The sequence below is a fragment of the Notechis scutatus genome, chromosome 2, assembly GCF_049901735.1.
Source record: "Notechis scutatus isolate UNSWTSFEM ecotype Mainland chromosome 2, rNotScu1.2, whole genome shotgun sequence".
Taxonomy (NCBI): domain Eukaryota; kingdom Metazoa; phylum Chordata; class Lepidosauria; order Squamata; family Elapidae; genus Notechis; species Notechis scutatus.
Window position 1 is genome coordinate 199,619,855 of NC_142010.1, and position 14,199 is coordinate 199,634,053.

Here is a 14,199-nt window from a genome sequence, read left to right on the forward strand (position 1 = left end):
GACTGCCATATGTCAGAAATGGTGTAGGCCTCCCACTTGGGCAGTGGGGGGATTGGACTAGATGACCTACAAGGTCTCTTCCAACTCTGATTATCTGTTATCTGAATGTATCTTGTCTTTTATGTACACTAAGAGTATTTGCACCAAGACAAATTCCTTGTGTGTCCAATCACACTTGGCCAATAAAGAATTCTTTCTTTTCTATCTATCTATCCAGGGGTGGGATTCAAATGTTTTAACAACAGGTTCTGTGGGTGTGGCTTAGTTGGTGGGCATGGCTTGGTGGTCATGTTATTGGCTGGGCGTGGCCAACTCAATATCCCTCACATCGAGGCATGCATCTCCTCTCCTGGCCTCTCATGACTGTGAGGATGCTGCAACAGTTGTAAGTGTGAAAAATGGTCATAAATCACTTTTTTCAGTGCCATTGTAACTTTGAATGGTCACTCCACATAAGCAAAGTACCAGCAAAGAAAGGCGAAAATGCTCCAGAGAAGTTCCTGAGACAGGAAGTCTAGTCCTGCCAAGAATGTAATAAGGGTTAATGGAGAGGCAGTTTCTGTAAGCAACACCAGAATATTTCCTTCCTGCCTTCCTTACAGGATTAGGCCAGTAATTTCTTCTAACAACCGGTTCTCCGAACTGCTTAGAATGTTAACAGGTTCTAGCGAATAGATGCAAACTGGTAGAATCCTGTCTGTCTGTCTGTCTGTCTGTCTCTATCTATCTATCTATCTATCTATCTATCTATCTATCTATCTATCTATCTATCTATCTATCTATCTATCTATCTATCTATCTATCTCATTATACTCGTCCTCAGCATCTCTTGGGTTTTAGCGCCTTTCTTCCAAAATAAATGGAACGAATATGGATGGAATTGGACTGTAGTCATTGAGGAGTGACACAGTTTTCACTCAGTAGTTAGTGTCAGTGGTTAAAGTATTTATTTGGCAACAAATCAGCTTACGTACAACAAGTCAATTACGTACAACAAGTCAATACTTTCAGGTAAGTGTGCAAGGAAATGGTGGCACCTTTTCTTTCTACTAAGCAGGCACAAAACTGTTGAGATGCACGTATGGCTTAAGCTGTAATCTCGGAGATGATGTCCATTGAAAATAAAGTCTGTAAGGGAAAAAGTAAACGTTGGCTCCATGAAATCAGAAATAAAGTCCAGTTGATTTTGTATTTGTTTTTGTTTTTTTATTGGCTCTATGTGAAATTTCTACCAAGTAACAACTCTGAATATGGATTGAAGTAGATCTGATCCAGCAACTTTTGATGACATTATGATGCAAAAATCTTAATCATTCTGATTATTACATGTTTAGTTAAATATATCTATGTTCACAGACTATATTATAATAATTGTTGTTTTAGTATCACATTTAAAATTGGGTCTAAGTTCGCATATCTTTCATATCTTCCTCTAAAACTGAAACATAAAGTATGAAGCAAAATCTGGGATCTGAGATAGGGTTTTTTGCAGAGCAGGAGGTTTTTTTTTCCAATTTTTTCCTCAATTTTTCTTTTAGTGTTAGGATACCTGATGGGACTTCAGTTGACTTTTTACCTGCCTCATAATTTAAGATGATTTTCTTTAAAATAAAACAATATTTAACTTCTGTTTAGTTTTCCACCTATCAAAGGTCTGGTGTGTTTTGCTTAAATATTGAAACAGGTTTAAGTTAACAGCAGGATTTTATAGTTTAACAATTGGAAAACCGATTGTGGTTATTTCTCATTCCTACAGCCCAGAGGAAAACCTTGGTACAACCTGGAACTTTCTCAGCAGCTGATAAGACTTAATTAAATGTATTTACTGACTCTCATTTTCTTTCTCATAGGATGAATATCAGTTACTGTTTTCTTTCTCCTCCCTTTCTCTTTTTTGTTTTGCTTAAGAGTTTACTTACCTCATCAAGCTAAGCTAAGTAAAAAAAACAATCAAATGACTATGTCTTTCTGGGATTCCTCATTTTGACCTGGTATTAATTGTGAATTCTGCTATTAAGGGTTTTATTAAGCATGCTGTCTTAGCACATTACATGAACCAAGTCACTGGCTTTATAACCCTGTTAGCATAATAAAATTGTTATCTTAATGTAGAGATTTTCTGCATTCAATTTAATACAATATGATTATTACATTTTGAAATGATACATATTGTCTTCACTTACCCCCCTCTATGATTGAGCAAAGTGCCATTATTATGTCCATATTCTTTCTATCAGATTTTCTTCAACTGCACTTTTTAAAATGGATTTTCATTTCATCTTTCTCATGGAAACAGATCTTTTTCAATAATAATTTCACTTACTAGTTATTCAATGTTAGGAATAACATAGGTTACCTAACGTAGTTTGGGTAAAATAATATATATAGACTATGATAGTGAGTTTAAGTGTGTGTCACTTTAACTGCAAAGCATGTAATTTTGGGTGCGGCTGTAAAGCGCCATAAGAGGGAGCAAGAGAACTTGATTGATTGCTGGCTTACTGGATTGCTTGCAAACGATGATGGATTGATGGTTTGATAATTGCGTGTTCTCTGCTGTTGCTGAAGGAAGAAAGGAGGTTTGACTTCTTCATATCTCTACTGCGAAGAGATAAATTACTGGACTGATATTTGTAAGTTTACTGACCTCTTTTTCGACACTGGACTTTGCAACTGATTAATCCCCGGATGGACTGAACTGCTGAATGATAAATGGACTGTTTGACTATGCTAAAAATCTTACTGGAATAAACTATTTAACTAGCACAGTGTATCTGTTTTACTGAGTGTAAGCTAAAAAAACGTTTGTCTCACATATTTGCCTGCCTGCCTGATTGCCGTGCAGGTTCTGCTAGGGTGTATATCCCTAACACTCAACCAATGCTATTTCAGCTTTTTTGTTATGAAAAACACAAAATGAGAACACAAAGTGGGGCTTTTAGATATAAAGGTCCTGAATTACTACAGTAAGACTTGTTCAGTAGATTATGGATTTGCATGACATGTGAGCATGGCTAAGGTCTGTAAGGGGCCTCTATTCACAATAACTTTATTTATTATTTATTTATTTATTTATTGCAGGGAGATACGACATCAATTTCACTGGCACCCTATCACTGAGCCTGTCATATTGTGAATATAGGACTGTAGGCAAGGGCAATAATGGACAGGCTGTGGTATGCCCATATGATACCACTGCTCCATGAGCTGCAATTGGTTGCCTTCTGGGTGTGTTCAAGGTACTTGTTGCCACTTACAAAGCCTTTCAGGGCAAAGGGTCTGGTTACCAGAGGTACTTGCTAGTTCTAATCATTCCTGTCTGATAAGATTTAAATCCGTGCAGCTATCATACAAATCCTTTCCAATCTGCTAATATATGTTTTTAGTGATTCTTTTCCATAGGAAACCAAAGCAAATTTATCTACAATATGTGTAATGGCAATAGAATTATCCCCAGATCTGCCAAGCTCAGAAAAGAAGCTAGTACCTGCCCAGGATCTGTTGGGCCTCAGCTTCTTTTTCCTTTTATGAAAATTAAATTTTACCCTTTAAGATAACAATTAATGTATGCATATTCAGTATGAACTTTCTTTGCCAAGGAATATTACTACCGTGGTGGTTAGCTTCTAAAATGATACTGCAAAAGTTGAGGTGACTATCAGATGGCAGAAAACTGATACAAAAAAATCCTATGATTGCTTCTCCAGGTAATCCTCCAGATTTGTGCAGCACAGATTTGAGAGCACTAACTTTTAAAACTGAGTTTGCTTTTTGGGAAAAACAGAATTCGAGTATTTTTCATTTTAAAAAAAGTACTGTTAAATGCACACTTTGATTATTTACAGAAGAAAAGGTTGGATTCAGCATGACTCTGCCCATGAAATGACGAGAGTATATTCACAATTCCATTACAATAAGTGTTGATAGCAAGCTTGGCATGATATTTTACATTTTGGATATTTCCATAGTATTTACCTTGTAAAAATCATTTGCAGCTTTCCCCTTGAACAGAAAGTAAAAATCATTTGCAGCTTTCCCCGGAACAGAAAGTAGTTCCGGCCTCTTGGCGGAATAGTTTTGAGGTTTGTTATTTTCCTTTACAGCATCAGTAGTCACCATGGAGACTAATGTATCCAGCAAAGAATGAAGACTGCTAAGGCTTCCTGGCTTCCTTGCTGTTCATTTCATTTGTTGTCTTGAGAAAAAGCCAGTGAAAGCTTGGACCTTTGAGAAATCATACAGAGGGAGTGTAGTATTGGTCTCAAGATTAACTTCTTAGTTATAATACCCTCATCCCAAATGAATGTGGTTATTCTGCTGTGAACTGCCCTGCAGTCGAAGAAATAATACTGAATTAATTTCAGATATAGTGGTCCTGTGGAAGAGGTGAAAAATCAAAATAATTTGAAGATGGAATTAGGGCCACCAGATGTGATGGAGCGCAAAGGAGCGCTGACCTTGCGCTCCAATTCAGCATATTATGGGAGACCCACTCTTGTGTCTGGCTGGTAAGAAAAAAATACTGTTTACTGGTCTGATGTGGTTTAAGATCATTCTCTCTTTAAAAAAAAACTCCACCAGATGTGACTAAGCCACAAGGTGTCATTCATTCTGGCTGTTTTCAATATGAAGCTTAGCTTTTTCAAATTTTTGGGTTTGGGTTTATTTTGTTTTTGATTTCAGATTTATTTGGAGACTTTTAACACTTTCTGAGAAGTGGTCTTGTATGGGACTTTGATTAAAATAAAAATCAAATCGGCTCTGCACATACACATATTTGGGTTTGACTTGTAATATTATGTAAGTAGTAAAGTAGATATTAATAACTTTTAAATATGCTTTAGTATTACTATTTATTATTTCTTATAAAGGTCCCAGAATAGAGAGACTGAACCTAAGGATTATGATATACATGACATTCCTTTGGGTTCTAAAAACTTATGTCAGTCTACTTACTGGAGATTTGGAACCATGGATCAAGTAAGATAGCTTATTGTTGATAGTATGTTTGTTTATGTTGATGTATCACATTCATATTTATTTATTAATACATTACCACACAGCATAGTCATTCATAGAATACACCTGTATATTGTTATTAAGTTAATAAATAGTGTGTTTTAGACTTAGAGGACTCGAGATTGGTATTAAAACCACTTACATTAATTTCAACCAATACCAATGATTTCAAGAATATCCCTCCACATCCAGATTGTGCAATTTTGTAGATGTTTTATTATCATTTAGTTGCAATGTTTATTTTCAGTCATGAAAGAGAACCAGTCTGGGATGCTTTATGTATGAATGGAAAATGACCAACCCATCATTAATTAGTTTATTAGCCAAACACTGATGTTAAAAGAATAGAACATATATATATTATATAATAAAAAAATAATTGGTTTAAAAATATTTGATTGAGGTGGAAATGCATAAATTATAAGAGTGAAGTTATATCTCCAAGATTTCAACAGATGTCGTGTTGGTTATTAGAGTACTTTTAAAAAAATATTTTTGTACTGCATTTGAATTACATAATGATTCCTTGTTCTAACATTTCCTTTTAGAAATGGATAACAACATATCAAGATTATCTGTCATCTCCCTGTAGCAAAAAAGAATATAAAGAACTAGAGGTTTGGAAACCTTTGCTGGATGAAGATGGCTTTCACACAGTTGTTGTTGACAGGTATTTCTTATATTTTTGCATCTATAATTATTTAAATAATATCATATAAAATAAATCATGATAATCTTTTTTTCCTATTTTTTTCTATCTTATATTTGTTTTTAAAAACATTGAGAGCAATTCATCCTTTTTTACTCCATCTAATCTCTTGTATATTTTACAGTACATTAACGGTCACAAAGCATTAACTAAAAAGTAACTGATTTTAAACATAATTATCCTGAGAACTACAAAGTTAATGTAATGATTTTTTTTAGTTTTTTTTAAAGAGCTTGACACAATTCATCCAGTAGAGGGCAGTGCAACACTGGAAAGGACAGTAAAGAAACAAAAAAACACATAAGATATATAATACTAGTTTTCTCTAAGGTTGTACTCCTTTGTCCTTTGTAAAGCCCCTTGAATTGATTTTGACTTAAGGCTGCCTGTCCATCAGTCCATCCAGCATTGCCAATTGGCTCTAAAATAAAGCTTGCATTTTCCTTTAAATTTTTGTTCAATCTGAAAGCTGTCTCTCTTTTTCCCCCCCTCAGGGACACAGGGCTACCTGAAACAGGTTTTGGTGCTGTATTACCACGCCACCCACCAGAGAAGTTTAAAATGTTTGTATATACATATATGCAAATTATTTTAGTTTTACTATGAAGTTCAGATTTTGTTGTGCTTCATGTTGATGCTTATTGAGACCTGTAATATGATAAAAGTTCCTATATTTGTACCTCATTGTATTACCTTGGTACTTAAAAGTATCTGATAATTTTATCCAGAACATTCAAATTTCTGTTTCAATTATTTCAATCTTTTTCTTTTATACTAGAAAACTGTTAATGAATGAAACTGGTTTCTTATGATTTCTGATTGACTTCTTTGTCTTACTACTAATAATTTAATACAATACCATAAATTTTTCTTAGACCTTTAGGAGACTTTGCTTCTAAGGAGCTTTGCCCATAACAAGCCTGCTGGGTTTGTACTGCATAACCATCATGGTGTAAACTCAAGTTTCCTATGCCTGTGGTTGAACTTAACTTGCAAATACATTCACGGCTTTGAAGAAAGGTGGGAAGGAATGGAAAGACAGATCAGAAATAAAAACAAAGAAAGTTCTTTGATTTTTCCCCACAGCTCTCTAGGGAGGTTTTTCTTGTCCTGGATTGCTTGCTTGCAGCTGCTCCACTTAGCAAAACCACTACTAGGATGTTTGGATTTTTAAATGAAGAACAGTCTCTAGTTCGCAGCTGGTGTGTTTGCGGGAATGCCGGAGGCACTTTCTTCTGTATATTCAGGGTCTTCCTTGGTTTGGTCAAGTAACCTCTTTTTCCCTGTGTTAGAAGAAATTCTTGATCCATTCTGAGCCTGCTGTTCCAAAGAACATAGGACAGTTGCTAAAAGCTAAACTGCTAAAAGGTGAAATTTGAGAGCATGACAGACAGTCATAGCAATCACAGGTGGCCATGAATCATAGCTTTAGAGAAGTACTTTTATAAATAAGTCATTCTATTGTTCCTAGAGAGTTTGTGGACTCAGCCTGCTTCTAGGGATTATTGGAAGCCACCCCTGGATCTGGCCTGGTAGGAAATTCAGCTTAGCTCTCTGTGAAGTTTTGCAATCTTTTATTTTTGGTGAGTCAAGGGGGTGACTTTGGGGTGAAGAATTTATGTAAGGCAATTTATTACTGAAATGAATATCTTGAGGAGATTTTCTTATTTAGTGAAGTCGGTGACTATGTTAAGACATGCTTTGCTTTCAGCTTAGATGTCAAAAGACTTAAGCTTTTGTTTTTATTGTTGGAGTTCATTAGGTAGAAAGGAAGGAAAGAGAGTCAAAATGACGTGGGGTGGTTTTGGCCTTCCTACACCTGTTTCTAAATTAGGTGAAAACAGAAATGCATAACCATCTTAATTATCTAGGGTTTTGTTTTGTTTTTGCTTGCACATTGTTTCAACACAACGAAGGTATTGAAACCAATAGCACAATGACTAATTTACTGTTATATAATATGGTCAACAAAATAAGGACCCTTGAAACAATTCCAAGGAATCAAGTACTTTTCCATTTTTAAAATCAGTTCTGAAAATAAGAACATTGGTACTATAGTAATCCACAAAGATGCTACAGAAATGTATTATGTGTTATGGTATTAAAAGGTCACTACTTATAAGGAAATTAATTGGATTGCACTTCTGTCCTGCTGTTACCTAGACTTGAAGTCAGGATGAAACAGAAAAGTCATCTTCTAAGGATGTTTAAAGTTGGTCAGCCTAACTTTTCAGCAATGTTCAGAGTACATTTTCCACAAAAGTAGAGCCACCAGAAATCTGGTGCAGAAATCTAGGTAACCACCAGATGGCAGCAATCTTTATTGCGATTTAGTAATTCTCTGGATTTTTTAACTCCATATCTCCTAGCAGGAGGGAGTGGGGGAACCCGATAACTAGATTTCGGAAGCCATGGTGGGCTGCTGGAGCACAGAATGCATCCCCAACATTATCAATGTCACTGACATCATTCTGTGCAGGAAGTGATGTTTGTAAATTGAACTGATTGTTGACCAGTTCTGTTTCCACAGAAATATGATATATTATATTTGCTCTACGAAGAATAATAAACAGAACAGAGAAAGAAAAGGAAGAAGAAGCTAAGTCCAGCTGCCATAAGCTTCCTTCTTAGTTCCTAAAAACTAGATTTTATTTTGCTTGCAAGAGATGGACCATCTGCCTTGATTGTAACTTGGAAATGGTTCCAAAACTTAGTCACTGGCTTGAAATGGAAACTTAAGTGAGATCATTTTTCAAAGAAAAGGTGGTACAAAATGATCTTTATTACAAGATGATACGGGTATGTTCTGTTTTTATGTATTGACATGGTCTCTTGCAAAACATGTACTAACAACCACAAAAGGTTTTATCATAAGGTTTATGATAAACTCTAAAATGTGAGAAGCCACATTTATTGTATTTGTGCTTTCTTCTTCTGAGACTGTGTGAAAGAAATGAGTAAAGAGAGATGAGATGGACATTTGTTTGCCACAGATCCCTTTGGTACTCAGTTATGAAAGCTTTAAACATATCTCAAATCCAACTTCATCCTTGAACTGTGGTAATTGTTTCTATAAATTTGAAGACATAGCTGGGACAGTAGAACATTTCTTCTGTTTGCCTTAGTGAGAACTTTTGAGGCTAAAGATATAGAAATATTTAACTCAATGTAAACAGTGAGACTTCTCATATGTATATAATTCTCTTCAGAAATATTTGCAATCATCTAAGAATACTCCAATTTGTCATTGTGTGAAGTATTAATTAATCAAATAGATGTTTGAAAGTGTTTATGTTTTATATGTTCAGGTCCTATAGCAAGTTTTCTCCAAAAAAAAGAAAAAGGAAAAAAGAAAAACTGACCTGTGCAGAAATAATTTATGATAGGGAAATATAATAATGGCTAGAAAATGTTTATTGCTTTGAATACACTTGAGAAAAATTGCTTTGATTTTGATTTCTAAGAAAAAGATTAGCTACATTTTCAATTATATTTAATGAGCTTGTAAATATAGTTTAAAAAATAGTATGGAGCTAGTCTTACTACATGATTTATGTGTTACAGGTTTATGGATACATCATACCGATTAGACTATGTTCCACCATATGACTATATACCGTATGTAAGTATATGGGAATAAAAAGAATATGGGGAAATAAAGGGTATTGGACTGTTATGCAAAACAGGATTTTAATAAGCAGCTACAATTGGGTGACTATTATGACAATTGAATGCAAGGTTTCAGTTCGAACTCTATAATTTAGCAGATTTCATTTTGAAAACAGTTAAGCAATGTCCAAAATCTGTATTTGAGTTGGCTTATCTTATAGACGAGTTAGACTGGGGCCAGCGGCAGAGTGTCCTAAAAAATGGAAAACGGCACAACAGAGTCAGAAGCATTCCCACCATCCCCAGCCTTGACATCTCAATGGGGACCAGCATTTATGGTCAATACAACTTCAGGGACTGAATCTGGGGAACTGAAATCTGGAATAATCCAAATCCTCCTAGTACTCAACAAGCTACATAAGTGACATGTCAGGTATCGGCTTGAAGAAGAAAAGCATTCTATTAACAAGAAATTGAAGTAGAAATAAAGCTAAATAAAACTATACAAAGTATAAAGTATAGGACATAGAACTCTGGGCTATACTAGAAACCATTGATAAGCTACGTATAACTACAAATGATAGATAAGGTAGAACACAAGTGTCAAACTCGATCACATCATGGGCCAGATTGTGACGTATCGCAAAGTTTTTTGCCTTTGCGGAGCTGGGGTCGACATGGCCTGAATGTGATGTGTCCAGCCTGCAGGCCGCCAGTTTGACAGGCCTGAGGTAGAAGATAAGATTGAAGACGAAAATGAGAACGCAAAACATTAACATAGAAATAAAAGAATAAAGGATACCTTTTGCTATTAACAATCATTGATTTGCATTGTTTTCTAGTATCATTTGTAACATAATGCATTATTTCCATGTCTCTGGTACATTGCAAAATCAAACCTAGGATAGTGGTTCTTATTTGGATTACAAAATTGCATTGTGTTCTTTATTGGCATCTACTTTTATGATTCTGAAAAAAGTTAATTATATAATAAAACTCCTACAATTGAAAACATCAGGAGAACATTGTCATGTTTCTCTGTCTGTGTATATCTGTAATTTTTTTTTAAAGAAGAACCTTTCAGATTGCACAAGGCCAATAAATGAACAGAGACGCATGTTGTTGCATAATGATTCAGTTTGGATTCCTTTATTAAAATAAATTAAAATAAGTTTGTGATCATACTTTTTGTAACCATGGCAAAAGAAAAATATATCTTCATTTATTCTAATGGAATAGCTCTCTTTTTCTCACACATGGTCATCCTCATATCATTTTGTTCATATTAAAGCCAGAAATAGTTTCCATCAACTGTAAATGTATTTCTTTTAAGTTAGTTTATAAAAAGTATTTCTCATATTTTGCTTTCCTGAAGTTTCTGTTGGTAGTCTGTTGGCTGGGCAGCCTCTTTCTTTTTCCAACCGTATCTAATTTATAATTTCACAGTTTCTGTTCCCACACATCCTTATTCCTTACTCTTTATTTTTCATTTTAATTTACCTCAAGAGTATCCAACTTGTTAACTTGAAGACCTGTGGACTTCAACTTTCAGAATTCCCAGCAGGGCTGGCTGGGGAATTCTGGGAGTTAAAGTCCACAAGTCTTCCAATTGCCAAGGTTGGAGACCCCTGCTTTACCTACTTCCTCCCAAGTTTCCTAGGCATTAGATACCTGACTTCCTTGAATTTAATGCCTTGTGGATGTACTTCTGTATCGCCTCCCAGCCATTAGCTTCACTGCTATGCTCTTTATTACCCAAGCCTTTCTTCTATCCAAAGAAAAATGACCCATCAATTCCTAAGCGCTTTGTGATTCTGTTTGCAAAAAAACTGCTTTTCTCATTACAGCTGACTCTTCCTGTTTTGTGCTAGGTCTGGTTTTATTTATTTAATTAATGAAGTTTGGAAGGTTGCTGAACTCCAAATTAGTTTGAGTAACTTACATAATAAAAAGACAAAAAAAAATTTTAAAAAAGAAATTGCAAAAATAAAATGATGTATGCTCAGACAAAATTGCCATAGTGACTTTTAGTAAATGATACATCATATATCTTAATGTTACAGGTAATTCTCACTTAATGACCATTCTTTTAGCAAGTGTTCTAAATTATGCTAGTGTAAAAAAAAAGAAGTACTTACATCTGGTCCTCACTTTTAATTATTGTTCGGCATTCCCAAAGTCACGTGATCATGATCCAGGCACATGGAAACTAGCTTGCCCTCAGGACAGTTGCAGTGTCTTGAAGTCACATGATTGCCAGGTTCTGAGTCAGCTTTTGAGAAACAAAATCAATGGAGGGGATGGCAAAAATCATGATCGTGTGATGTCTCGCTTAATAACTGCAGTAGTTTATTTAATGAACATGGCAAAAATGTCATAAAATTGGGTGCAGTCACATGATGCTTCACTTAATGACTGCACCACAATGATTGACTTTCATTTTCTGGTCTCTGTAGTGGTCATAACTTGAGAACTGTCTGCAGATACAGGCCATGACTGAGAGAACCCTGTATTCTTCATAGGGAGCAAAGATTTTGCTGGTTTTGAAAACTGGATGGTATTATGTAGTACTTCAGTGTTCTTACAGACACTGAAAATCATATGCATTAGAGATGAGCACAGAATTGCTATTTTGGAAAATCTGTTTAAAAATGTTGCCTCTCACATAGCTTTTTCCATACACATTTCTTAATTTGAGAAATTTAGATAATTAAAATGTTATTGGAAGAGAAATATGTCAACTGATTAAATTTATTTTTGGTATACAGTGTTGCCAATGTTAAAGTTTGCTCCTTAAAACTTTCTTTTGAGTAATAATATTCATGAATACTTTCCCTTTAGGTTACACCTGATACGAGCGGGTACTCTGTAGTACATAGAAAATGTCATTCCCAGTTTACCGACACAGCAGATTACAGGAGACATGGGATCAACACATGGCAAGATGAAAGTGGAGTTTATGCTAATACAGATCTAAAGCAAAAAGTATTTCCTGTAACTAATCCTATACCAACATATGTGGAAGAAGCTAATTAGCATTAGCATAAGCATTAGCATAAGCATTAGCAATGAGGCTACAAATTAAAGGATATTCATATGTATTAATGTTTGTCAGTAGAATTATTCTTTTCAATAGCACTGCAGCTTATATAATATTTAGTTAAAAGACCAGGGGGAACTAATTTGCACAATGGAATCTCAGACTGGAACTGTATTATATTTGCCTGCAACTTCATTTTAAAAATACTGCAAATATCAACAACTTCACCCTTCTCTGTAACTGGTATCAAGGACAAGTTATGAGACTTTTCAGCATATGTCTCAGAGCAGTAAGTCTTTCCTATGTTCTGTACAAGGATATAAACAGTTTTATTTTTAGCATAAGTATTTGCCCAAATTATTTGCAAAAGAAAGCCTTGGAATGCAGTGCCTAAAAGACCCTAATTATTCATCAGCTGACTCGGGATTAAAAGTTTAAGCAAAGACTCTCAAGTAAGTATTGTAATTCTTTTTTAAAATTTCCTTTTGATGTTGATCCAAAATCTATTAATGAAACATTTAATTGTTTTAGCCTCCTTAAATAAATCATTGTGATGGTACTGAAGTCCATGAAATATTTTTTACAAAACAAAAAATACAGACAACATACTTCTCTAATGAAAGGCCAGTGCTAATTTATCTCACACTAAAATTACTGCATCATTGCAAATCTTGACCAGGTAGGTAAAATTAGACTTCATTTTTAAAAGACAGGGTTACACATACACACACACACACACATCAATTGTATCTAAAAGTACAGTTTCTAGGTATCAAAAAATAGAAAATAGGAGCTGGGCAGATTCCAGTGCCCAAGTGTTTCATTTCTGTGGTCATTCCTAAAACACTACAATTTATGCATATAGCAAGCCTTGTGTTGGGAGAAGATGGAAAGCAGCAGCTGCAAACTAAGTTCAATCTCAGTTATGGGCTGTGGGTAAGATCTCAGGATGCCATGCCTTTAAAGGACATTTAACAACACATCTTCAAAGTAGAGCTTTGGGAACAAAATAAATTCAAAATAAATTCAGTAATTTTAAGTGTATTTTACTAAAGATAATCAAGTCATAAATCTTCAATGGTTGAGGTAATTTATATGAATATTCAATTACAGAAAAGTAAAAGAAAATGTACTCTATTACTGTGGTGATCTGGAATTGCTTTAGTTCCAGGTCACCTCAGTAATATATCTAATATATGGCAAATCATAACCACAGATTTAGTTCAGATTACTGCTGCTTGTTCACATCTACCTATGGGGGCTAAAATAGGAAAGAACACTTGGTATATTCTGGTTACAATTTTATAAATTACCAATGCAGTACATCATTGAAGTTTGACAAAGCAAACTCTTTAGTTGTAAATAAGCTTAGGCCAAAGGATTACAGCTTCACACACACTGTACATAAATAAGGCTTATGTTAAGCAATGTTATGCTAAAATATTTTGTGTAGTTTTAGCTGAAATGATGGTAATGAAAATGTGTAGAACAAACTATTTTTACATGTTGTTTGTTCCTGTTTCCATAGCAATCATTGCTTCTGATGTTTATATTTGCAAACACAGTGGTATCACATTGTGTTTATTATATAGTTCGGACAGTATAATTGAAGAGCACTCTACAATGGAATTAAAATATGATACTTTCTGTCCAGCAACTCTTACTCCCAAACTCAGCTCTTCCTAGTGGATAAGCTGGATTGATATACTATGCTTTATTGAACAACACTGAGCTGTAATTCTGAAAAATATATATTCTTTTCTTGTCATTTCATAGAAAATGTCATTCCCAGATTCAAGTTTAATTTAATTCTTCTGTAAAT

The 14,199-nt window shown here is 34.6% G+C and overlaps 1 protein-coding gene across 4 annotated transcripts; it reads left to right on the forward strand.

The window, feature by feature from the left end:
* The first annotated feature begins 3,046 nt into the window (after positions 1-3,046).
* CFAP95 (cilia and flagella associated protein 95) lies at positions 3,047-12,936 on the forward strand. 4 transcript variants are annotated; one of them, XM_087957802.1, is made up of 7 exons: positions 3,047-3,707; positions 4,365-4,508; positions 4,872-4,980; positions 5,568-5,689; positions 6,223-6,291; positions 9,293-9,350; positions 12,179-12,936. In XM_087957802.1, exons 2-7 carry the CDS (start codon positions 4,411-4,413, stop codon positions 12,371-12,373), a joined length of 651 nt encoding a protein of 216 aa, XP_087813928.1. In that variant the 5' UTR covers positions 3,047-3,707; positions 4,365-4,410; the 3' UTR covers positions 12,374-12,936. The 4 variants fall into 4 exon arrangements, with proteins under 4 accessions (XP_087813928.1, XP_087813929.1, XP_026527449.1 ...); XM_087957803.1 differs by lacking the exon at positions 3,047-3,707 and having other exon boundaries at positions 4,126-4,508; positions 12,179-12,331; positions 12,474-12,936; XM_026671664.2 differs by lacking the exon at positions 3,047-3,707 and having other exon boundaries at positions 4,126-4,508.
* Positions 12,937-14,199: the final 1,263 nt, after the last annotated feature.

Coding starts and splice junctions, on each gene's coding strand:
- CFAP95 (XM_087957802.1), top strand. CDS start 4,411: ATGGAATTAGGGCCACCAGATGTGATGGAGCGCAAAGGAGCGCTGACC. Junction 4,509..4,871: donor CCCACTCTTGTGTCTGGCTG/GTAAGAAAAAAA, acceptor TTTCTTATAAAG/GTCCCAGAATAGAGAGACTG. Junction 6,292..9,292: donor CCACCAGAGAAGTTTAAAAT/GTTTGTATATAC, acceptor TATGTGTTACAG/GTTTATGGATACATCATACC.